We start from the raw sequence: 26,295 nt of genomic DNA, 5'->3' as shown, positions 1-26,295 counted from the left end.
TTCCCCTGCTCTTCTTTGAAATAATGCCATGAGGTCTTTTATGTCCACCTGAGAGGGCATACAGAGCCTCAGTTTAATGACTTATATGAAAGACAGCACCTCTAACAGTGCAGCACTCCCTCAGTACTACACTGGAGTGTCAGCCTAGATTTTGTGCCCAAGTCTCTGAAGTGGGACTTGAACCCACAACCTTCTAACTCAGAGGCGAGAGTGCTACCACTGAGCTGCAGCTGATACCGTTTGCTCACAGCTGGGCGGAAAACGGGCAGTAAACCATCTGCTTTACACACCATCCCTTGTTCATTTCCATTCGCTTCAGTGGAAACGAAAATTGGGCAGCGTGTAAAATGGATGGCCGATCCACTACCGTTCAATTTCTGCTTGCGGTAAAAGTGAAAATTCACCTCTAAATGTTTGATAAGGACTCAACCCTGCTTAAAATCTTTTTTAATATGTCAATAATTTATTCAGAATCACAAATCTCTTCTAAATGGCCTAAAGCTTTTTCTGTTGTTTTGGAGACATGCAGTTTAAAACATTTTCTTTGATGAAGGTACCCCATTGCTACTTCTTCATTCACTGCGTTCTTAGGATAAAAGCCTATTTATAGTTTTCCATGGAATTCAGGCTCATAAATAAGCTTTTAAACATTATTAATGGCTTCTTTTGAAAATTGCAAATGCATAATGGATATTTAACATCTCCAAATATTGCTTTCTCCCACTGTTCATTCTAAGGCAGAGGTGGACAAACTATGGGCCTTTTGCAGTCCACAAGCCCTGGCAATTCTGCCCTTGAGGCTCAGACAACACCTTCTCTAAAGTTGTCATAATCAGGCTGGGCACAGAGGCCACAAGAACCTGTCAGTCCCACAGCTGTCACGATCATATTCCCTTCCTCCTGGTTTCTATTCAGCTGGGATTATCCATCATCTGCCAAGATCTTCAGTTATACAGCACATGCATCCTGCCCATCACAATTTTTCTGTTATAACATGCTCTGTTACTGCACATAGTGTATATATTCTAAGAGGTTATACAGCACAAAAACAGAGCATTTTGTTTAAGTGCTGTGTATTTGTGATCTGTGAGGGTTAAGTATGAGAAACAACTTCATAAGCAAGTATTCCTCATCTTCAAAAAGAAATGACTTAGAGGGGACCTTATGAAAATGTAAGACATTTAACATGATGAAGGAAGTAAACCTGAAAAAATACGTTCAGGTACTCCAGGGTAGGAGGGCAAGAGGGCACAGGGTCATGAAACACAATTTTAGAATAGACATCAGGAAATACTTCTTTACACAGAGGGTGAATGAGTTGAGGGCTGGAATGGGTTGAGGGCAGGACATTGGACTCATGTATTCAAATCAATGTTCAAATCCTTCCATATCTTTGGCCCTCCCTATCTTTGTAACCTCCTCCAGCCATACAACCCTCTGAGAACTCCGTGTTCCTCCAATTCTGGCCTCTTGTGCATCCCCGATTTCCTTTGCCCCACCATTGCTGGCCATGCCTTCAGCTGAGTAGGCCCTAAGCTGTGGAATTCCCTCCCTAAACCTCTCCATCTATTTACCTCTCTCCCCTCCTTTAAGACGCTACTTAAATCCTACCTCTTTGACCAAGCTTTTGGTCACCTGCCTTAATACCTCCTTATGTGGCTCGTGCCAAATTTTGACTGATTATGCTCCCGTGAAGCCCCTTGGAATGTTTTACTACATTAAAGGCACTACATAAATGGAAGTTGTTGTTGTAAGAAACAGCTCAATGTTGTAATGAAGAGAGGGTAGGGCTGGTATTCTGGAAAGATCAGATGAAATGGGTTGAAGGGCCTTTTTCATTTAAAGCTATCTTGTGATTCCCTTTTGATTGGAGTTTGCATGTGAGCTTGCTTGTTACAAAAATAATAACTATCACAAAGATAATGATTACTAACTCCTCCCCCAAAATTCCTGAATTCAGTAAGGACAGTAATGTCAAAAGGAATGTATTTACTGGCAGACTTTTCCCAATGTGGCTAAACTCTAGTTCTGATGAGTAGTTGCTGACTGTAAAATAATCCAAATAAATTTTTGCAAAAATACAGTAAATCAATCTCACAGAATCAATCTTAGTTTTTCTTTGAGCTGCAGAAATCTGGTTGATGTATTGTATGATGTGTTCTTCTGCCTCCCTGTGCACCCATTACTAGTGAATGGAAGCTTACGAGAGGATGGATGTGTCATAACAGATAATTACACAGGCATTTTAAATATCATGCATAATCACAACTGCTGAAAATGTGTTTTAAAGCCCATGAATTGACCATGAATATTATAACTGACCCTTTGTTTGTGTGTGTATATATGTATATGTGTGGTGCAGGAACAGTGATTTATCCACCATAGCTAGTCTGTTCTTGTACCTTCAGCAGCTTTCTGAATAGTGATGGATCCCACACAGTTTTCACTGTACAAAATCTGCACACTAATTTGTGACAGTATAATTGGCTAATTTGCCTTTTGTGCCTGTTGTAACGTAAGTACTTACTGAGCGCAGCGGCTAATTTGTTTAATATGATTTAGTCAGTAATGAGATAATTAAGTAATATCCTGCCATACAGGACAGAAAGAAGCCGTCTGGTTAAACAACCTGACAAAAGGGTAAAGACCTTGGTAATAAATGGATGTAAAATTATGATTTTATCTCTTGTCAATCAATAATACATAAATTTTTCTTGTCTCTCTCTCTATATATATATATATATGTGTATATATGAAAACTAAAAAGACAAAGGAAGTGTAATATTTTTGATGCTAGTGTTTAATTTCATCTTCTAGCATTGCAGTTAATGCGTTTAGGCAAGCTATTTAAATGCTGTCGTCAAACCATTTATTTTAAAATACTGCAGAGAGGTACTTTACAGGAATGCATTAACCAGTATGCTGCCAGAGGAAAGGATGCACCAAAGAGAGGCAAATTTCCAAATGTGTGCTCCCAGCACAAAGCCTCACCTGTCTGGAGCACATATTGGGAAATTGTTGACATGCTATTGATGTACAGGAATCAGCATTTCCCAATATCCACTCCTGTGGGAAAGGCTCCACGCCAGGAGTACATATTGGCCTCAAGGAGATAACTTTTGTCATTTGACTATTAGTGAAATGTGGGTTCTGTCAATTACTGCAGCATGTGTTACTGTAACAGCAAAACAATGACAGACACTGTTTAGACAATGTCTGTACCTGAGGGATTCTTCTACAATCATAAACATTTATGTGGAGCATAAAAGAACTATTATTTTCACATCAAGGACCCCTGACTCATTGCTCTGTGAAAAGACAATTTCAATCCTTTAGTGTTTACAATCTCATTCAGAGATGTCTCTTTCAAAATATACAAATTTAACAGAGATATTGCAATGTGAGTTTTTAAGGCAATTTTGCATTCAGTCTATTTGACAGTAGAATTAAATTCTGCTTTGAACCCTTAGAATTCCAATTTTTGACTTGAGAAATGCCATTAGTTAAGTTACTTTATGTGTATGCATGTTGCAGCTCTTCAGCTAGTTTTGTGCCTGGCCTCTGAGCTAACAACGACAGTGTCTATTAATCATTTTTTTCCACTAATCAAAAATGCAATTAGCCGTATCTGGACTCCTAATTATTCACATGTGACAAGCAGCTAACGTATTGGACAACACTGCACTGCATTCTAAATGCTAAGATAAATGGCGAGAATATAGGAAAGCTGTAATAAGTCTTCACAACTAGGCTGTAATTGCTCAGAGCTTTCTGTGCTCCCAACATGGGATGGAAGTAAAGTCAACCTGATATGTGTTCATTAAAACTAATCACTTTTACTGAAAACATTTCCATTAGAGCTGCAGTGGTACACAATGTTCTCCCTCAGAATATCATCTTTAACTGAAGCAGTCTAATCTGCCAAAGTATTTATGTTCCAAACACCACTTAGTTTGAACATAGATATTTACTACTTAGTTGCGATTAAGAACCATTCTCCAAATTTGCAGGTGGACCATTGCGAGTGGTTAATATACTGTACTTTTATTTTTGCAACCTTAGTTTAAATCCATTCTTGATTGAATAAATCTTCCTCTGTTGAAATGTGTTTTTGAGCAGTCTTATTCTAGTTTCTAGGGAGCAGTGCAAAATACCCCTCCTTTGGCAAACTAACTCAAAGAGACTGAGGATGGCAGGTGGAAAAAAATGGAAAAAATTATTGTAGGAGGTTCCCTACACAGGTTTGGTTTTTGGTACATTATTGCAGCATAGAGGGAGGTTTACTCTGCATCAAATCTGTGCTATACCTGTATCTAGCCCTGTGCTGTACCTGAACTAGCAGTGTTTGACGGGGCACTGTAGAGGAGTTTTATTCTGCATCTAACGTTGTGCTGTATCTGACATTGGGCATCAGAATTAAGCAAGTGTTCCATTCCCCAGCACAATATTTCTCACATTGATGAGCACAAATTTTACAATTTCTGTCCTTGACCCCAAATTCCTGACAGACACAGAGTCAGGAGCTTCAAACAGCAGAGGTACATCAGCATGCAAATAAATATGAAACGCTTTAGTTTTAGAAAAGTTCCATATCGATCACGTTTAGAATATTTTGCCCAGGAGGATTCTTTAATGATCATTTTTATTTTTGAAGAAATCAGTTGCAAGACTGTGGTTTGGTTCGACTAAAAAAACTAGTCAAATGGAGTAATTTGATCATTAACCAGGTCTCTAAACCTGTACAACAGCTTCTCTTTGCGATGTGACATGTTCTTTCTCAGTAACTGTGAAGAACAGCCCCCTGAGTAATTAGTCTGGGTTTTACAGAATCCAAAAGATCTGTAAAAGAAATCTTTGTGAAATATACATGGGATTAGCTGATACTGTCATTTATGGCCTTTGGTCAGCTGTATAATTGTTTCCTGGTTTGGGGCTAATTAAATTCTAGAATGAAAAATCATTAGGATTGCAGCTCAGACGCTTGATGCATTAAGCATTATGCTACAGATTGAGACAGCTAAATTTACAATGTACACATTCGTTCCAAAAGATGTCCCCACCACTCTTTCTTCTTTCCCCTCCCCATCCATTCACAGAGGTGCTTTTTCTTTTCTTCACAGAAGCGCTCTCACCCTTCGAGCCTCCTGTGTTTGACAGACACTGATGCTTGACGCATGTCTCTTTGCTGATCTGGGCTGCAGTTCCTACCTGCTGGTTTTGCTTTGCTTCAGGAGCAGACTTTCTGCTGCACGCTGCGGGCAGGAATTACTGATCTGGCAAAAGCCATACCAAGATCTGGAATTAGTGCCCTCAGCAGTGGCTGAGAGTCGGCTCCCAGAGTAACACAACAACAAGTAGCAGCTGGAGCTAGTAATGGCATTGAGGGGCGCATTGGGGAGCATAGTGGCAGCTACTCCGAATGGGTTTTTGTGACTTCCTGGGGAAGTTGTGAACCTACAGCTTTGAGAGCTGCTGTTCTACAGAATGTAAAGCCACCCACTCTAGGTCTCTTTACAACTCCACTGGAGGAACAATAACAGATAAAGGAAGTTCTGAGACATTAGCAGCTGCAGCGCCCGCTCACTTTGCTGCCCGAAGAGAAAAAAATTGTACACATTGTGTACAATGCGTACATCTGCCCACCCTTTGTTAATTGTATCCCAGTGATTTATATCAATTAGTGTTAATTGTATTCAGGTGGTGCATATCAATTGGGAACTCTCTTGTATCCATTTATAAGAGCTAATCTACACTGGCTATCTAGTATATAACACCCTTGTGGACTGAGGGACTCAGGCCCCACTGTAGCCCCTAGCCCCTAGCCCCTAGCCCCTAGCCCCTAGCCCCTAGCCCCTAGCCCCTAGCCCCTAGCCCCTAGCCCCTAGCCCCTAGCCCCTAGCCCCTAGCCCCTAGCCCCTAGCCCCTAGCCCCTATTTAATGCTAGATATCCTCCATTTGACATGCACTTGAACAGCTTATTTACTGCCTCAAGAGATCTTGTGGAACTTTCTTTATCTTTTACTCCAGCCTCTAGTGGAACTATAATGAAGCCTAGAGAACAGTGATTCTCAAATCAGTCGGTCATGAGTCCTCTCCCCCGGTTTCTAATCTCAGCTGGGTTAGTGGAAGGAAGTGGACCTATGCGCATTGTAATAGCATCTCCTAGGGGTCAGCTGGAGAGCAGCATCTGTTAGTCGCCGAACGATGCAAATAGCTGAGTTATTCCCCCGATAACTCAGTGAGTCGCTAAAGCATACAGGGAAGAAATGTTCTAGGTGTGAACCCTGATCTATGCTTACTTTGCTGATCTTGTCTAAGTGGTAGTGTGGCAGCTACAATTGTCCTTAATGTCCCTGGCTTAGGGAGGGAATAATCATCTAAGGTTCCTGCTTCTGATCACTGTCCTCTGACTCCCTGCTGGAAAGTGGATGTTGGATGAGGACAGGGTTGGGCTTATCCATGATGCCTACTGTGGTTGAATAACCTACCAACACTCACTGCTATGGCTCACACAAATAATAAGCACTTGATGCACATTACTGGAAGATTGCTACTAAATTCTAGATGCAGTAAAAGTGCTGAGTTATAGGCTTGGACAAATGATTACCTTGTGAATTTCAAGTTTATTTAGAATCATTCGCTTTCTGCCTTCATTCACTCAGCATTGCATGATTCAAATGTCAGTCCCATTGGTAAAAATGTTTTCTGTTTGGTTTATTTTTCAAAAGTGCACTCTATGTTATTGCAGGTATCAGTACAAGCAACATGCATTACACTGACTGCTATGAGTGTGGACAGGTGGTATGTGACAGTATATCCACTCAGATCCCTGAGGCAAAGAACACCCCGGGTGGCTATGGCCGTCAGTCTTGGGATATGGATTGGTAAGTGAAAAAGCCAAGGACTAAAACGCTTAAAGGACGCTTTGTTAATGGGAATATTTGATTAGTATTTTTTTCAGAGGACACTGATTAAATCCTCACATAGTGTGAAATATTTGCTTTATAGGAAAGACCACTCACTGACAACAATAACAACTGGTTCAAATGTACTTCAGGGAAGGGAACCTGCCACTCCATCATTTTAAGTCCACTAACTTAACAGCTAAAATTTAATTTATTTTTTTGCAACCAATATAAACAAACATGGATGATGAATAAATCTTTTCCCAAGTCCAACCATTTAACACAATTTGCTATTCACTCCTAACAACCATGTAGTTCAGTGTTAGCCTTTTGGACATAGATCAGTCTGATTAAATGTGTAATTAAATTGCAAAATAAGATTATGTTTTGGTTATATTAATCTTTAGAGCTGTGGGAAGGGTCTGATCTTCCTCCATAAATCTTTACACTACACCAATACTGGATATTTGCCGCAATGGGGAGGTCAACAAACTTTTCTTTATACTGGGCAGCATCCTAGTGAATCTGCATTGTACCCTCTCTAAAACCATAATATCGTTTCTGTAGTGTCGAGCCCAATACTGCAAAGTACTCTACCTGAGGTCTTATTAAGGATTTATGTAGGCTCATCATTACCTCTTGGCTTTTATATTCTAAAACTCTTGAGCTAAAACCGAGAATTCTATTAGCTTTTTTCACAACCTTATCAACCTGAGGTGCTGCTTTAATGTTCTGTGAACCTGTATCCCTGAGTCCCTCTGCTCTCCCACAGCACTGAGCCTACTTGCATTCAGATATTTTGGTTTATTTTTGATGTAAAAAAAGTATAGATTTGGTACAGCTGATTTCACCTGATTTTTTGATCTGAATTCAGGAAAAAAAATCAAGCCCAAAAATCAGGCTGAATTATTGCCCAAGGATGATGGTAGTCAGCAATACAAGTGTATAACACTTTGGATATGTGCATGTTTCTACCCATTGCATAGCACCAAAACGGCTCTAACCGAAGTCATGAAGGATATTCTCTGTGATTGTCATCGTGGTGCATTATCCCTCCTCGTCCTCCTCAAGCTCTCTGCAGCCTTCAACATGAGCGATCACACTATGCTCCTTCAACCCCACTCCTCCATTGTCCAGATCATTGGGTAGCCCTCGTTTGGTTCCAGTCTTACCTATCCAATCGTAACCAGAGCATCTCCAGCAATGGCTTCTCTTCCTGTGACCACACCATTCCAAGGATTCATCCTTGACTACCTCCTCCTCTTCTTCATCTACATGCTGCCCCTTGGTAACATCATCTACAGACATAGGGTCAGCTTCCACCTGTACACTGATGACACCCAGCTCTACACCGCCATCATCTTTCTTGACTCCTCCACTGCCTTCGTTGTCCAACATCTTGGATGAGGTGAAATTTTCTCCAGCTTAAATTAGGACCACCGAAGCCATTATTTTTTGGCCTCAGCACAAACTGTGTACCTTCAGCACCAACTCCATCCCCCTCCCTGGTCACGGTCTCAGGCAATAACAGACTATTTGTAACCTCGGTATCCTGTTTGACCCCAAATTGAGTTTTTGACTCCATATCCCTTTGATTACAAAAATCTCCTACTTCCACCACTGTAACAGCACCTGCCTCCACCCCTACCTGTCACCAAAATTCTGATTCATATCTTTGTCACCTCCAGACTCAATTTACTTCAATGTTCTCCTGACGAGCCTCTCTTCCATCACCCTCCATAAACTTCATCTCATCCAAAGCTTTGCTGCTGCTAACCTATCCCACACCAAGTCCCACTCATCCATTACCCATGTCCTTGTTGATATACAGTGGCTCCGAGTCCCCCAATGTATTACATTTAGAATTCTTATCCTCCAGGGCCTCCCATCTCCCAAACACTGTAACCTAATCCAGCCCATGAACCACCCTCCCCCTGCCTTGCACCATACTCTCTGTTTCTTTGGCTGCAGCTTCTTATGTATCCTCCCCCCCTACAACCTCCGTCCCCCACCCCCCCACAACCTCCGTCCCCCACCCCCCCACAACCTCCGTCCCTTGTCCCAACATTGGTGGCTGTGCCTTCAGTCACCTGGGTTTTATGCTCTGGAATTCCCTCCCTAAATCCACTGACCTATTCAACTCCCTCTCCTCCTTTAAGGCATTCCTTGAAGCTCACCTCTGTTAACAAGCTTTTGGTCATCCCTCCTAATCTTTTCTTCTGTGGCTCGGCATTCACTTTTCCCTTTTCCCTGTGAAGCACTATGCGATATTCTTCTACATTAAAGGCGCTATATAAATGTAAGCTGTTGTTCCATTGATTCTATTGAATCATATTACCATTCCATATGCTTATAACAATAATAGATTCATATCAAAAAATGGGAAGAATAGCAATTGGAAGCTTTGTAAAATGAGGTATAAAGAGTCCTTTTATATGAAATGACAGCCTCTTGTAATCTATTGCAGGTTCTTTTATTGTGTCCATACCGGTGGCTATGTATCAGAAGATTCAAAATGGATATTGGTTTGGGCCCCAGGTCTATTGCAGCGAATCTTTTCCTTCGGCTTCCCATGAGAAGGCCTTCATTCTACATAACTTCCTAGCTGTCTATCTCCTGCCATTGGTCACAATCTGTGTGTCCTACACTGCCATGCTGCATCAGATGGGGCGACCAGCTGTGGAACCCATTGACAATAACTACCAGGTAGATTTTATTTGTGTATACTGAATTAATTTAAAGGAAACCCTCTGCTCAAAACTGCTTATAAATAGCGCCACAGGAAATCTACTAGTTGAGCTGAGTTTAATTTTTGATTAAATCTACACTTGCAAATAACATCCTGAGTGATCCAGTGAATCAATATGCCAATACATCACATCACAAAGAAATGAAACATTGGTTAATGCCTGTGATGCAGCATATAGCAAGTTCCTGGTCTTGGCTTTGACATCAAGTGGTGGCTTGCCATTTTCTTGCAGAGAGAGAGGAAGAATCAGAGGGGTAAATGGGAATCAGGGAGAAAGAGGTGGAATTAGATAGAGAGTTCAAATCAGAGGCCAACACTCTCATGCACCTCCTGACAGTTGGCCACAGTGTTAGGAGGGAGGAAGGAGGGAGAAATCGACAAAAGTAGTTTGTTTTTTTCGTGTAATGTTCATAGGAATTATTTCCTGTAAATTCATAATGATGAATATTATTTTTAGTTCAGTTAGAGAAATAGACACAATGGCCCAGATTTTGCGAATCACAATTATTTTAACACCAACATTAACCATTTAAAATAACCGGGTTAATGCCAGTGTTAAAATATGTCGCTCAGAACATCTAGGATAATAATCCTTGAATCCTGTCCTATTCTAAAAATAAACTAGAAATACTGTCATCTTGTATAGTTCCACTTTTGCTGTAGAGCTAAAGTCCTCAAAAGGTCAGTTTGGACTAAGGATGAAATTAGTTGCTTCCAAAATCTCAAAAATACAGGTTAGCTATAGGCAAGATAAGTTTACACTTTATTGAACAAGTTCTGTAACAGGTGTGTGATCCTTCCCACTCTGTTCCTTTCTGTGCTCTGCCTATGCAATGCTTACACCCAGGTGGTAAAGTTGAGAATTCACTCCAATGGTTTTTGTGCTGTGGAGTGAAGGGAATGTTGAATATTCTCTGGCGGGCAGCAGGCCAAGGTTGATGGTGGACATATGAGAATGAATGAATATTCTGGAGTTTTGCTCAATTGCCTTTTTAGAGATCAGAGAGCATTTATGCAGAACTTTCCGGAAATTAAATACTGGGGTAGAGTCTATGATAGGGTAGATTGTACAGGGTCTGTGAAGGAATGGGCTTGATGGGTTGAATAACCTTTTCTCATTCCATGCTTTATGTTTTCTTATGTTTTCATGTTCTTACCACAAACTGCAATTCTATTTTGCAGGTGCAACTTCTTGCTGAAAGGTCAGAGGCCATGCGCAAAAAGATCTCCAGGATGTTAGCAGTTATGGTCCTTCTCTTTGCCATCTGCTGGGGTCCCATCCAGTTATACATCCTTTTCCAGTCTTTCCTTCCAAATTTTAACAGGAATTACTATACATACAAAGTCAAGATCTGGGCCCATTGCATGTCCTACACAAATTCCTCCATCAATCCCATAGTGTATGCATTCATGGGAGCCAACTTCAGAAAATCGTTCAAGAAGGCATTCCCATTCATCTTCAAACAGAGAATTGGGAGCACAAACAGTGGAAATGCTGCTGGCAACACAGAGATGCATTTTGTTTCATCTGGAACATAAAAGAATTGTAAATTTTGGAGTTTATTACTTAATTTTTGAAAATATTTGAGTTGATTCAAGAATATATGATACGGAGGTTTTATATCAAATGTATGTTAGAATTCCATCCTATTTGGCTAGGCGCCAGGTGCCCATTGACTGAGTCTTTCATACTTTAATTTACATGGGTGAGCAGTTGTTCCTGCGCACTCTGGAGTGCCAGCAACACCAGCCTATTCCAACATTGAAAGACCTTATTATCATTCATACTGTTGATGGGTTTTGAAAAACATTTTATTATATAGACCCTCACAACTTGGATGCCTGATGGCTTAGGGGCTAAATGTCCCACACCATGTATTCCTGAGCTATAAAGTCCAGGAAGGATCCTTAGACTTTTCTAAGTTAGCTGGCCTCAGTCAGGTTCATCATGGGGATGCTACGATTGGGCTCAGCGCCGCTGGTCTCTGAAGGGAAAAAATAACACTAGGTGGAGATGCTGCTCTTTACCACAATCCAGTGACCCCTGCTGGAAATTGTGTGTGGATGTGGATGTGGATTGAGTGCAGGATTGGGCTTAAGTCTGATACCCCTTGTAGTTGAACAGCTTGCTGACATTTGCTTAGACTCAGTCCTACTCTTAGTGCCTCCTGCTGCTTCACTAACTAATGAACTGAGATGGGTGAAATCAAAGAAAAGATATCGTGACATTATACCTGAAGGTATGGGTGTCATGTGACAATCATATCGTATGTAATTAATAGTAAATTTTCATTAAATAAGTGGTCTGTTTTCTAGTGCATTCATTTATATTTTTAGTGGAGCAGAGAAAGGATGAATGGGGAACAGTCATATTTCAAGACATCAAAATATAGAATGTGAAAATTTCAAGATAAATAAGTATGAAGTAGAGGGGTGTCTTTTACATATATAACATAGGGCCGAATGGACTACTCCTGCTCCTATTTTCTATGTTTCTAATGGCTGTGGGGGAACCAGTTGCCCGAGAAGCAATTCTCTCAAGGATGCCCCACGCCTATGACATACCCTGTATACTGGATGTGTCCAAGACAGAAACACAAACCGCAGTGGCAGTGACGTCTACCCCAACCCCAACCCCAAACCCAAGATGTTTGCTGTCCAGTATGCACAAAGCACTCCACATAAAACATCAATGGAGTGCTTTGTGTGTCTCACAGGCTCATGCTACCAATCGCCTCACATTCCCAAATAGATAATTCAAGAGACAACAGCAAGAACTTGAGAAAGAAAGTGGCAATATCTTTGCAGGTAACATGTATAGAACACTGTGTCCTTTCTATAAAGAGCTCCGAGCTCCAACCTGCTTATAAACAGTGCCACAGAAAATTCACTAGTTGTATTTAATCTCTGTGCATCTTGGTGTATATTGTGTTGCCTACAATAATAGACATGAAACATGGGTTTATTGTGTGTCAATTTTCCAGATATGTTCATTAAATGTTTTACTGCATAACATGATTTAGAGACAAAAATGTGTTTTTAAATCTCCAGTTGCATGTTCAATCCATTTGCAGTGAAGTAAAATATGACTCAAATAGAAAATAGCGATCATTTCTGACCTATGCAGATCTAGAGGGATTCAAGATTCCATTGCTGAAAACTGTGTTGAGTTAGCTGACCCAATTCAGAGTGGCAGTAGGAGTCTATAATTACCCTGTGTGCCCTGAGCTGGGGAGAGCAAAAATCAGGCAGTGTTTCCTCTCCTGATCTCTACCCATTGTATGTGGATATCAGATGGGTAGTGAATCCAGTCAAATAGACTGCCAACATTTACCATCTTTCAAAATGGCTAGTGGCTACTGGTCATGTAACCAGAATTGTAGAAAATTGTAGAAAAGAGCCACCGAGGCAGTCATTCAGCCCATCGTGCCTGTGCCAGCTCTTTGAAAGAGCTATCCAATTAGTCCCATTCCCCATAGCCCTGAAAAATTTTCCTCCTCTTTTTCAAATTTGGTGTTGCCTGCGCTTGAAGGATCTTTCAAGCAAAGGCAAATAATTACAGTGGTATGTTGAATGATGGATACCTTTGGAAGATCTGTGGCTGGAATGATTGTCTTTATGACTGAAATAACAATAATAGTCATATTACTGGGATGACAGCTTCAATCTGTTCTTTGTGAATAGTTTCTATTTTTCAAACAGTAGTAAGAAGCATTGTAAATCTTTATAATGGAAACTTCATTTTTGCACTGAATGCATTTGGCTCAATGAACTTTCCAAGTTCTGTTGCTGTACTGTAATTTTGGATATCTGGACTGTTATTTTCATTATTTGATTATCATTTCAATGATTCATTGTTTTAAAGAAAAAAATGTACAATGTTAGAGGAGCTTTGTTTTTAATTTGCTCAGTACAGTAACAGCCTTTAAGAGGTCATTTTAGGAGGTTAATAGAATCAATGTTTATATATGTGCCATTGTTAACACCTTGTCCACATCCATGGATCGTGCAGTGAAAAATATATATTTGTGTTTACCAGATTCACCCCACTAAATTAATACTAAAGGGCATTGTGCTAGAATTGTCTGTGCAATGGTGCAAGAAATTCAAAGGGCAGTTTTCTTGTTTGCAGAACCTCCCATTTAAAAATAAAGTCAATAAGAGATTAACGTATTATCATTTTTTTAACATTGCACTTGCCCTCATGTAAGTATCTGACAAGTAAATATTTTTGTTAAGTGAATAGAAATGGAAAATCCAAAAGCACTTTCCATTTCTGCGTACCGTCCTCTTAACAGAACAGTTGGAACTGATTATTCAATCACTTCTTGAGATTCTGCAACAGGAGAAGAAATAGCCTCTAAACTTTCTGCATCATATGACACCATTCCAAGAGCCCAGAAATAACTGTTGGTGATTTATCAGAAGAACACTTAACACAATCATATAAACCTGTGTCCAATATTTTAACGGAGGTGTTAACCTGTTTATTTTAAATGGGTTAACATCGCTGATAAAATAGCAGAGGAATGTTTTACAAATATATTAAGTTTGTGTTCACTAATATGGACAACAGTAATTTCTAGGCTAAGATTTTTTTACCACTTAATAACAAATATATGGAATAGCTTCTCAAGATACTTACGGATGGGGAAGTCCATTCGGCCCATCTTACTTCATCCATCCAGAATAACCCTAATCTCCCTCCATTGCTGAATCTAGTTACTTCTTAAATGATTCCAGAGTTTTTGTCTCCACCACTAAATTAATACTAAAGGGCATTGTGCTAGATCAATATCTGTTTAAGAATGGGATTGAAACCTATAAAGATAGGCACAGTTGAGCAAATACAGTGTGGAACGTAGTGACATATACTGCTGGGACTAAGGATGAGTCACATATGAAATGCAACTGGTCAGAATTATAAGAAAGAAAGAACTTGCACTTATATAGCATCTTTCACGACCTCAGGACGTCCCAAAATGCTTTACAGCCAGTCAAATTGGATTTATATTCTGGAGTTTTGCTTCATTGTCCTTGGGGTTAGGCATAGAGCTTTATATTTTTGGAGATTTTTCTGTGGTTGGTTGCCTCTTTCAGGAGACTGTAAGTTGGATAGGATCCATAGTAGGACAAACTATACAAAATCTCTGCAGGATGTCAGCTTGATGGGCTGAATGGCCTCTTCTTGTTCTGTACTTTCTTCCGTTCTTTTGTATTTCCTACCACTGCCTGAAAAAAAGTTCATCCAAGGGTGTCATAGGAATGAGAGGTTCAGGTTTGTTAACCACCTTTTTATATCTAATCGCAGGTTTATATTGGTGAAACAAAAATCTATGGAAACAGGATCGGTCAGCAATTGGTCATTAATTGGTGGATCATTACCTAATGCAAGAACAACATGTGTAGCTGGGTCAACATATGTTTCCTAATATTTGGGGAGTCCCTTTTAGTATTCTGCAAGTCATTCAAAGCCAAGTTGTGAAAGTGTTGATGGAACAGAAATTGACTTGAGACCATCGCAATCCTTAAGGTAAGCCAACGGTTTTTAACTCCATAGAAGCTGACCTCCACCTCCTACTTAATACTCAGTCATGCTGTTCCAAACTCTGATCCTTCTCCTCGGTTATATTTTATTTGTTAGTCCTTTGTGATCTTGACACCGGTCCCTGTTGTATTGCTCAATTGTATCTCATTGAAGTTTGTGTATTTGAAAATTCCAAATAAAAATATATTGCATTAAAACAATTTGGCCCATCTTTCAGTACAGCTTTGCCACCCAATTCCCCATTGAACTACAACACTGTGAAGTGTAAGAAAAATTTTAGAATTGTCAGAGGCAGCTTTTAAAAAAAAGTTGCATTAATAGCAGCTACTTATGTAATCTAAAGGCACTTTTACACTATCGGAATGCAGTTAACTGACCCACTAAAGCTTCGGTCAATGAGTTTGCCGGGATAAGGGAGCCAGTTTTAGCAATGCAAATATGGAGCAACCTGGCCTTGCATGTTTGCTTTCTATAGGTTTTTACATAAAAGCAGAGGCAAGGGAGCTTACCCTGTCCTAATGTAAAAGGAGAGCAGAGCACAGATATCATTCCCTGAAACTTGATGCAATATAAGTTCAGGTATAAAAATACCTTAAAGATCTACAGAAAAATTCACCTTATTGGAGAAGTTACTGCAGAGAAGCAAAAATGATATCAGAGGAGCAATATTCTTTAATTTAGATTTAAAGTTAGTCATTTAAGATAAAGATATGGCTGTTTACTTTTAGCCATCATGTTTATAATCCTATTTTAATTCTGATAATGTTTGTATTTTATAATTTTTAACATTTAAATACAGGTTAATTGCACGTTGGGAAGAAAGGCAGCTGGAAGCTCCTTTCTCCTCGAAAAATTAGAAGTGATGTTGAGTCTCCAAAAGAGAGAATTTCTGAGGTTCCCTTTTTGTGGACTAGAGGATATAGATGGCAATAAAATTGATTGCGTTAATAAAGATCACATCCATGACAGCTTGGTAGTACGATGAGTTGGAACTCCAATTCATGAGACCAATGATTGGTGAAGAGTGGGTTCATGCCCATGTATTTCACTTGCTAAATTCCCAATCTCAGCCTTGCTACTGTGTAGAGATGCTGAGTACATTCACCTTACTTACCTCAAAGCGCAATCTCTGGGCCTACCACGGGGAATTCACCCAACGGGACTGCAGAGGGACAGGAATTCGGCATAGCTCTATCTATGAAAGAGCTGCAGCTACCATTTAAAGAGAACCTGTTCATTTAAAGGGAAGTGGCACGTGTGGAGAACAAAAAAGTACTGGTAGGGAAAAATAGTGCAGATGGCAAAAAAGAAAAAGTTGGACAACACTCTGGGTGGCCAGAATTGGTGAAGCAAAAACCAAACACCCGTCCCCCCTCAATTAAGTGTTAGCCTTGGCTCAGTGGTAGCACTCTTGCCTCTGCCTCGGAAGATCATGGGTTCAAGCCCCAATCCACAAATTTGAGCACATAATCTAGGCTAACACTTCAGTGCGGTACTGAGAGATGCCATCTTTCAGGTGAGATGTTAAACTGAGGCTCCATCTGCCTGTTCAGGTGGATGTAAAAGGTCCTATGGCACTGTTCTAAGAAGAGCAGAGTCTTTTTACTGGTGTCCTGACCAACACCACCAAAAAACAGATTAACTGATAATTTATCTTATTGCATGCAAATTGGCTGCTTTGCCTACATAACAACAGTGACAACACTTCAAAAGTGCTTCATTGGCTGTGAAGTGTTTTGGGACATCTGTGCAAGATGCTATGTAAATGCAAGTCTTTTCAGTTTCTGTCCTCCTTTTGAAAGATAGCAAAATGGTGGTGCTACAACATGAAATAGGTGCAAGTAGGATTGCCCTGTTTGGCACTGGTGCACCTATACTCAGGGGAAAGCAATGTAGCATGTGTAGCAGGAGGTAATGACTAGAATCAGTGCTGTGTACATTACCCATAGGACCTCGCAACAGCTCTGAAAGGAAATGCCAAGCATTAAGGAAATTGTCACGGTAAGGCTACCTAACAGTATCATATGTCAGGTTGTTGGACCAAGTATGTTTACACAAAGTATTGCCTGTCAACCTATTGCAGTTACTGATAGCCCTTGCCATGCCAATATTACAGCTCTTTCTTTGCTTCGCATGCATGCCTATGCTTCAGCAGGGCACAAATTCAAGCTGCAAATTACAACTGAAACTCTTGGCATACTAACATCTTAAAAGGGCACAATAATAGGTTCCAGGTTCTAGAAGACACATATCATACTGTCTCCAGGGGGAAGTACTGGTGTAAGAAAACTAGCAAGGACACATGAATTTAGATTTGAGGTTAGGATCAGATCAGCCATGATCTTATTAAATGGCGGAGCAGGCTCGAAGGGCCGATTGGCCTACTCCTGCTCCTATTTCTTATGTTCTTAAACCCTACACATGATCATTTATAAGATATCAAATTTGGTTGCACTCTATTTCAACTTTGTTCACAGAGTTTTCTTCTGATGATGCAAAATTAGGTATCAGCAATCAGGGGATGGGCATCCATGGTAGCTAAGTACAAAAGAGAATGTTGGCAAAGATCTTGTTGGGCCACTAGGACTTCTAGTGCATTGTGTGGATCAGGCACTTAGGTGTTTTACTAGAGATATCTTCTCAGGGTCCTGCTCTACCCTTGGCTACAGTAGGCTTCCTTTTTCTCCATCTGTTCCATTGTTAGGCTTTTCTGAATTTCAAAGTTTTGCTGTACGCAGAAGACAATGGTAATCTTGGAGACTTCAGCAGGACTGTAATGTAATGCACCCTATGTTGTGTCCAGCCATCTGAAGTACTGTTTCAAAATTCCTACAATATAGTCCATTATGATCTTGGTGGCATCATGGGCCCTACTGTATCTTCACTCAACTGGTGTTCATGGTTGCTGTAGTGATTTCATAAGACAGGGCTCGTTGGTCTCCTAAGAGCCATTATTTAATTCTGCCTTCTCCTTCAAGTAGCCCTTATACAGAGGATCGTCTTAAAATGAAGGAATCATGATTCCTGCCTGGCAAGCAGGTATTCGCATGTATGGTTCTGTGTTACTGGTCACTGACTGCCTGCACATTTATGATGTGGAATCCTTTAAAGTTAATGAAGCTGCCTGGATTGTGTGTAGGGTTTTAAATGACCTAAATTTATCTAGCTTTTGTTAGCTATCTCATATAGGTGAACTGAGTGCAAAGGGTATTCTCTGCAAGACTCATGCACAGCCTCATTTCAGTGTCATTTACATGAATGTACATATTAAAATAAACTTTAGGTTGGCTAGGAGATTAATCACTGTCTGATTCAGACAGGGATCGAATGATATGAATTGCTGCCTAGTTTCCCACCTCTTGCTCACTCATTCCGCAAAAAGATAAATAACCCTGAGAAAATCTACCCTAAGAAAGCATGAAATAAGAAACTGGACATTTACCTTATCAATGTAGATCCTTTTATACCAAGGGTGTATTTTATTCCTTTATAGGATTTATTTTCTCATCTAAAGTCCAAATTGTAGTTTTTGGTAAGCAAAAAGTTCATAAAGAACCTTAGTTACCAGAAGACTTCTACTTAAATCCTCCAGTTGACCTAAAGCACTTTTTGCATATTTTTTACAAAATACAGGAGAAGTACATTTAACACATGGTGGGATTAAAATGATTGTTCTGAAAGTAGTTTGCAGTGATTGTAATACATGCTGATTTGCACGCTGGTGGAAATACTGTTTTAGATACCACAAAATACTGATAAAACTGTCACTATTTTACCATGAAACTTAGCACCAAGAAAAATAATCTTATTGAAACTAGAATGAAAGTTGCTTAATATATATTTTATAGAATATCACAGACTGGAATCTGATTCAAGGGCATAACACATCTTCTGAGTCAAGGGGCACTGAATTTAAAAAAAAATCTTTCACTTATCTGAAACTCTGGGGCAAAGAAAAGTTTAACTCCGTTAAAATTGATATATAGAGGGCATCTCTAATTGTAATTATGTTAAAAAAACAATAAAGTGTTCAATTGGTAAACGCACTGCTAGTATGGAACTGACCTATGATGACTAGGATGTTTCCGGACTTGATCTCATGTAAGCACTAAATTAGCTATATTGTGGTAGGGGCACTAAAGTTGACCTTAGCACCCCTGGGCTAGGAAGAAAAAGTATCAGCTGGGCTTTGTTTCTCATCATTAACCAATGATTTCTGATGGAAAGTGGGCGTGCTTTGACATTGGATATGAACAATTTATTCTGCATTTATTCTCCCATGAGGAATGGTCTGCTGATACTCAAGCATATATTTACTGATCAATGTTATTTTAACATTGATATTTAATCCATATGAAATTGATGGGTTATGCCAGCATTAAAATGACGCCAATCGGAAACCCTAGGCTTTACTGTCTGGGCTCACATATGAAGACTGACCACTTGCAAGATTCTAGAAGATGTCCAGTATCCGTTGAATTCTACCTCAGCATGAGTAAGCATATTCTGTAGATGAGGGGAGAAAATTGGACACGAAAGGGGAACCAAAAAAAAAATACTGGGAGGGACTGGTATGGGGATAAGTACACACCATTCATTGCAGATTTCCTTTAACTCAGTGGTTTCCAATTGTTTTCTGTGTAAGCGAGCCCCTGCAAATATTAACAAACTCCCAGGTAATGGAAATATATGGTTTAACCATTGCAATAGAGTTTTATTTACATTTGGAGGCTGTTGCAATTTATCTAACCACCAAATCTTATTGTGCATCTTATAGGGTGAGGTTTACGAAATATCAGGGCTATTTTGTAATCCCATAAGCAGAACTTACAATGTCTACATGTACTCAGAAGGTTTTTCTATATATTCAGTTCCAGTATTATAAGTTGGGATGAACTTGTCCATAGGTTATCACTGTCCTGAAAATCACTTCTATACAGTAGCTTTACTGCCTGGTACAAAAAAATTACTTACCAATTGACTACTTTTTTATATTTATCACATATTCCAGCCATAATTGCCACCATGTGAGTCTGTTATCAGATAATGCATATATTGTAATCAAATACTGCATATGTGATTGCACCAATTGCTTATCTTGATTACCTCACTTAAATTTAAAAGTTAATAACTGAGACCTTCTTACAAGAAATAGGTTTATGATGTGTGATGTTGAAGGATTTAATTTTTATATAATGGCCTTATCAATAATTGGTAATTTTTTAGTATGGTAATATTTAACAAAAATGACCTTTTGCTTTTTATTTTATTTTGACAGTTAAAAGATGTCTGTAATAATATTTTTGAGTGGATTTAGACTGCAACTTTAGTATCACTCCATAATGGTTTCTGCTTCATAATGATGCTAAAGTTTGAGTATAACTCTGGAATCAAATCAAGAGCTGACTCTAGAGGGGAGAGGTGTGAAATCCCTGGAAGAGATAATCTCATATCACTTGGGTTTGATACTGTATGATGTATAACTCAAGTATAATGTCAAACCGTGGTATTTTAGAAACTTATCCAGAATGTTTAAATTCTATCCATACTGTCAACAAATTAAAAATTTAACAGCTGGGAATGGAGCTCTAACATTGGCTCAAAGCAAATAAATTGTATTTATTCCAGAGTGCTGAGAGAGAGTATGGAGGAAATTTGTGATGCATTGACAATCGTTATGAGTCAGTGGATACTGGGGATGTACCAATAGATTGGAAAGAGAATAGTGCGGTGCCTAAATTCAAAAAGGGTGACAAAACAGACCCAGGCAACTACAGACCCATTAGTCTTCCTTCCGTTCCATGTAAAGTAATGGAATCAATTATCAGGAGTAAACTTGAGGATCATCTGCACAACAATAATCTAGTTAACAGCAGTCAGCATGGATTCAGAGGGGGAAGATCCTGCCCTGATCAATCTTTTGACTTCTGTGTGGAAGTAATAATGAATGCATTATCAGATAACATGGTGACAGATTAGGCTGGGATCTCGGATATTTGCTGAATATAAAAAACTTTGGTGAATTGGTGCAGTAATAATTTTTTTGTATTAGGCATTAAAGCAACTGTATAGAAGTGATTTGCAGGTCAGTGATATCCTATGGACAAGTTTATTTTCCCTTCCTCATCCAATTTATAACATAGGAATTATTTATAGAAAAATCTCCAAGTGGACTGTGATGTGGTGTACCTTGGTGTCCAAAAGACTTTTGATAAAATCTCACACAATAGGCTACTAATTAAATTCAATGTGTGAGGATTCAGGGTAAAAGAAACTGGTTAGAAACATAAAAACATAGAAGATAGGAGCAGGAGTAGGCCATTCGGCCCTTCGAGCCTGCTCCGCCATTCAATATGATCATGGCTGATCCTCTATCTCAATACCATATTCCTGCTGTCTCCCCAAAACCCTTGATGCCTTTTGTGTCTAGAAATCTATCTATTGCCTTCTTAAATATATTCAGTGACTTGACCTCCACAGCCTTCTGAGGTAGAGAATTCCACAGGTTCACCACCCTCTGAGTGAAGAAATTTCTCCTCATCTCAGTCCTAAATGTCCTACCCCGTATCCTGAGACTGTGACCCCTCATTCTGGACCCCCCAGCCAGGGGAAACATCCTCCCTGCATCCAGTCTGTCTAGCCCTGTCAGGATTTTATATGTTTCAATGAGATCCCCTCTCATTCTTCTAAATTCTGGTTGAAGGGTAGGAAACAACCAGTACTCGATAGATGAGTTATGTCAGAGTTGGGGACATACTGAGTAGGGTTTCTCAAGCTTCGATGTTGGCGCCACTGCTGTTTCTAATTTACACAAAAGACCTGGATTCAGAAACTCAATGCAAAGTAGTCAAATTTACAGATGATAATACATTTAGGAGTGGCATTGGAATCGGAATAGGCAGCTCATAAATTACAGTATGAGTTGGATAGGATATGTAAATGGGCAGAAAATGGTAGATAAAACTCAATGCAGGCAAGTGTAAAGTGCTGCACATAGGAAAAACAGACGACACACATACTCCATGAGTAAAGCTGAAAGAGACCTAGGAGTCTTAGTAGACTTGACACTAAACATATCCAACCAAAGTAGAGCAGCAATCAACAAAGCCAATAGAACGTTGAACTGTTTAACCAAAGCAGTAGGCTATCATATCATAGAATGATACTGCGTAGAAGAAGGCCATTCAGCCCATCAAGCCTGTGTCGGCTCTTTGAAAGAGTTATCCAATTAGTCCCACTCCCCTGCTGTTTCCTCCATGCTGTGCAATTTTTTTCCCCTTCAAGTATTATCCAATTCCCTTTTGAAAATTACTATTGAATCTGCATTCACCACCCTTTCAGGCAGTGCATGCCAGATCATAACAACTCGCTGCGTAACATTTTTTTTCCTCACGTTGCCTCCAGTCCTTTTGCCAATTACCTTAATTCTGTGTCTTCTGGTTACTGACCCTTCTGCCACTGGAAATAGTTTCTCCTTATTTACCCTTCATGATTTTGAACACCTCTATCAAATCTCCCCATAACCTTCTCTGCTCTAAGGAGAACAATCCCAGCTTCTCTAGTCTCTCCACATAACTGAAGTCCCGCATCCCTGGTATCATTCTAGTAAATCTCCTCTGCACCCTCTCCAAGGCCTTGACATCCTTCCTAAAGTGTGGTGCCCAGAATTGGCCAAAATATTCCAGCTAGGGTGTTTTATACAGTGTTTTATAAAGGTTTAGCATAACTTCCTTGCCTGTTTATAATGCCAAGGAACCCATATGCCTTTTTAACAGCCCTCTCAACTTGTCGTGCCACCTTCAAAGATTTGTGTACATGTACCCCCAACCCCAGGGGAGGTAATAATCAAACTGTACAGTGCTCTGGTCAAGCTGCACTTTGAATACTGTGTCCACTTCTGGTTGCCAAGAAACAAGAGAAACATTCAAATATTGGAGGCAATGCAGAGAAGAGGTACGAGGCTGACCCCGTGTCATGGGTCTGAGTTATGAGTAAAGATTGGAGAAACTTTAACCAGAATATTACTATAAATTAAACTGCAGGAGTAGAACTAGGGAACACAGGTTCAAACTAGTAAAAGGTCATTTTAGGACTCATATCAGAAAATTCTTCTTCACAGAATGAGTGATCAACATGTAGAATAGACTATCAAATGGCGCAATAGAGGCAAAAACCCTGAAATCACCTAAGAAACAGTTTGATGCTGCAATGGAGGGATGTTAGGATCTCTCTGGATGGATGGATGAATGAATTAAGATGGGCCGAATGGCATTCTTCATCTGTAATTATCTTGTGATAGAGCCGCCATGGACTCGATGGGCCGAATGGCCTCCTTCCATGCTGTAACATTTCTATGATTTTAAATAGAACCATGCAGTATAAACAAGGTTCTAATAACAAGAGAAAATTGCAAATGTGAACCAAAAATTGAAAATGCTGGAAATACACAGCTGGTTAGTCAGTATCTGTAAAAAGAAAAGGCATTCTAAAGCTCTGAGGAAGGGTCATACATCTGAAACATTACCCTGTCTCTTCTCTTGACAGATGTTGATGGCCTGCTGAGTATTTCCAGCAATTTTTGTTTTTGTTTTAAACATGGTAATGCCTTGGATGGAACCTACAATCTGGCAACCAGTTTCAGACGGACAACTGCAATATAAATGCACTCTAAATCCTTTGTGTCAAATTAGTGTATGATACAGTAGTGTCATGATTATGGTACTGGACTAGCAACCCAGAGGTTGTGAGGAAATTGTGAAATTACATGCAATAAATCTGATAATTTGCAGGCTAGCAGCAGATAAAATGACCATGAGGAAGTGTCAGATTATCATAAAATTGCAAGTGATTCACTAATGTCCTCCAGGGAAGAGAACCTGCGACCCCTTCCTGGTCTGGTTTATGTGTCTCTAATTCATAATATGTGGTTCACACTTAATGCCCTCTGAAATGGCCTAACAAAAAATTGTTCAAGGCAATTAAGGATGTATTGCCCACATCCTGAAACCAAAAAAAAGCTGACATTGAGCACTGTTCTCCCAACACACAAGCACACAAGGGAATCAAGGGATATGGGGATCGGGCGAGAAAGTGGAGTTGCAGCCAAAGATCAGCCATGATCTTATTGAACGGCGGAGCAGGCTCGAGGGGCCTTGTGGCCTACTTCTGCTCCTATTTCTTATGTTCGTATGTTCTTAAGCACACATTCTTACCTGATGTGGCATAACAACAGGGCACAGCCACAAACATATGTAACATTTGAACCTAGTGGTTGCTGGCAGCATAGAAAGACCTGGACAGTTGTATAAGTCAGAGATTTCTCTCAAATGAATGCATGCTCCAAAAACCCTGATTCAGCAAGTGATAGTGAATTTCTGTATAGAAGGGACATTGAGTTACATTCCTGTTCTGTGCTGAGTTAGCTGATCTTAGTTGGAGTAGCAGTGGGGTTCTTACAATTGAACTCAGGACCTATGGGCTAAGGAGGGGGACATCAGCAAGGACTTACGCCCCTGGTTGCTAGCCAGTGACTCCCTTGCTGGAAAGTGCATGTGGATGTTGGCTAAGTACAGAATCAAGCTTGGCTATGATTCCACCTCTGCCCCTCCCACTTCATCTTGCTTTGTTCAAATATTGTGCTTAGATTTACCGTCCAGGTTCATGCTTGAACAATCGTCACTGAGGTATTATCCTAGAGGGTGCCTTATCATGGAATTATACCCCAGCAGGAGTCAACACCTTTAGGAGAGGAAAAGAGAAAATTGGCAAAAAAAAACCCACGGGAGATGTTTATCCCTTAGAAGTAAATGGATATGGTTTATCATCTGTGACATTTTGAGGAGACGGTGGTTTACGCTGAAAATATGTGGCTGAGAGGAAAATAGACCGCATTTTTCTGTGACTCATCATATTTTGAAAGTGACCATCACCCAAATGTGATTATGGATTTTTAAAAATTATTTTATGGTTCTTCTTCAGACAGAAAATCATTGAGAATGAGTATTGGGGAAATGGCCTTTAAGCGTTCTCTTCTCCTGAGAGATTGTGTTAATGTTCACATCGCAGTTTGAAATTGTATATCTTCTATGTGATGTTTGTATCCTTTGATCCATTACACTGTAAAATCTTATTTTTCTCAAAAGAGCCTTTTATATTTACTAAAATATTGGAATTGATATAATTGTTAGATTCTGATAAAAATACTGTGATTGAAAGTTGGCTGTCTTTTGAACAAAACTGCAATAGTTACAAATTGCATTGTAAATAGCAGCTTAACTCATTTGGTGCCTTTGAGTCAGTGGATTGTGAGTTTAAGCCCCATTCCATACTTTAATCAAGCTGATATTAAAGTACAGTACCGAGGGGGTGTTTTATTGTCAGAGATGCCATCTTATGGATGAGTCTCTAAGCTGAGGCTTTGTTTGCTTGTTCTAGTAAAGAAAAAGGAAAAACCTGCATGTATATAGCACCTGTCATGACCCAAGGACATCCCAAAGGGCTTCGCAGCCAATGAAGCACTTTTGAAGTTTAGTCACTGTTGTAGTGTAGGGTAGCCAATTTGTGCACAGCAATGTCCCACACACACCAATGAGATAAATGACTAGTTAATCTGTTTTAGTGATGTTGGTTGAGGGATAAATATGATATTGAAATAAACAACCTGCTCTTCTTAGAATATTGCCATTGGATATTTTATGTCCACCTGAACAGGAGGGGGTCTCGGTTTAATGTATCATCTGAAAGATGGTACCTCCACTTGTACAGAGCACTTCCTCAGTGCTGCACTGATAAATCAGCCTAGATTATGTGCTTGAGTCTCTGAAGTGGAACCTGAACCCACAACCTTCTGAATTAGAAGCGAATTGTTACACTGAGCCAAGGCTGACACCTAGTGGATGTTAAAGATCCTATGGCACTATTCAAAGAAGAGTAGATAATTCTCCTGGGACCCTTACCAACATTTCTCCTTCAACCAACACCATCAAAACAAATTGGCTGCTCATATGTTTGTGAGACCTTGCAGTGTGTAAATTGGCTGCCATGTTTGCCTATATGACAACAGTGACTGCACTTCAAAATAGTTAATCGGCTGT

At 39.8% G+C, this 26,295-nt stretch overlaps 1 protein-coding gene and 1 long non-coding RNA gene across 5 annotated transcripts in view; one reads left to right on the top strand and one right to left on the bottom strand.

Moving 5' to 3' along the window:
* LOC137299429 (G-protein coupled receptor 54-like) overlaps nt 1-12,631 on the top strand; it is a 33,274-nt gene extending 20,643 nt beyond the window's left edge. Inside the window, exons 4-6 of the mRNA XM_067968166.1 lie at nt 6,749-6,884; nt 9,373-9,611; nt 10,837-12,631. Coding sequence (XP_067824267.1) covers nt 6,749-6,884; nt 9,373-9,611; nt 10,837-11,193 — 732 coding nt within the window. The 3' untranslated portion in view covers nt 11,194-12,631. The remainder of the gene's footprint in view (nt 1-6,748; nt 6,885-9,372; nt 9,612-10,836) is intronic.
* LOC137299430 (uncharacterized) overlaps nt 1-26,295 on the bottom strand; it is a 56,064-nt gene that overhangs the window by 8,664 nt on the left and 21,105 nt on the right. For 3 of the 4 annotated variants that reach the window (XR_010957902.1, XR_010957901.1, XR_010957898.1), the window contains one exon: nt 10,247-11,182. The exons of the other annotated variant lie outside the window; for it this stretch is intronic. This is a non-coding gene — a long non-coding RNA (uncharacterized lncRNA). Of the gene's footprint in view, nt 1-10,246; nt 11,183-26,295 lie in introns of those variants that run through there. 4 annotated transcript variants of the gene reach the window in all.

The sequence above is a fragment of the Heptranchias perlo genome, chromosome 29 (assembly GCF_035084215.1).
Source record: "Heptranchias perlo isolate sHepPer1 chromosome 29, sHepPer1.hap1, whole genome shotgun sequence".
NCBI classification, from domain to species: domain Eukaryota; kingdom Metazoa; phylum Chordata; class Chondrichthyes; order Hexanchiformes; family Hexanchidae; genus Heptranchias; species Heptranchias perlo.
The sequence above is the reverse complement of the archived record's forward strand: the minus strand, read 5'-3'. Positions and strand labels throughout refer to the sequence as shown.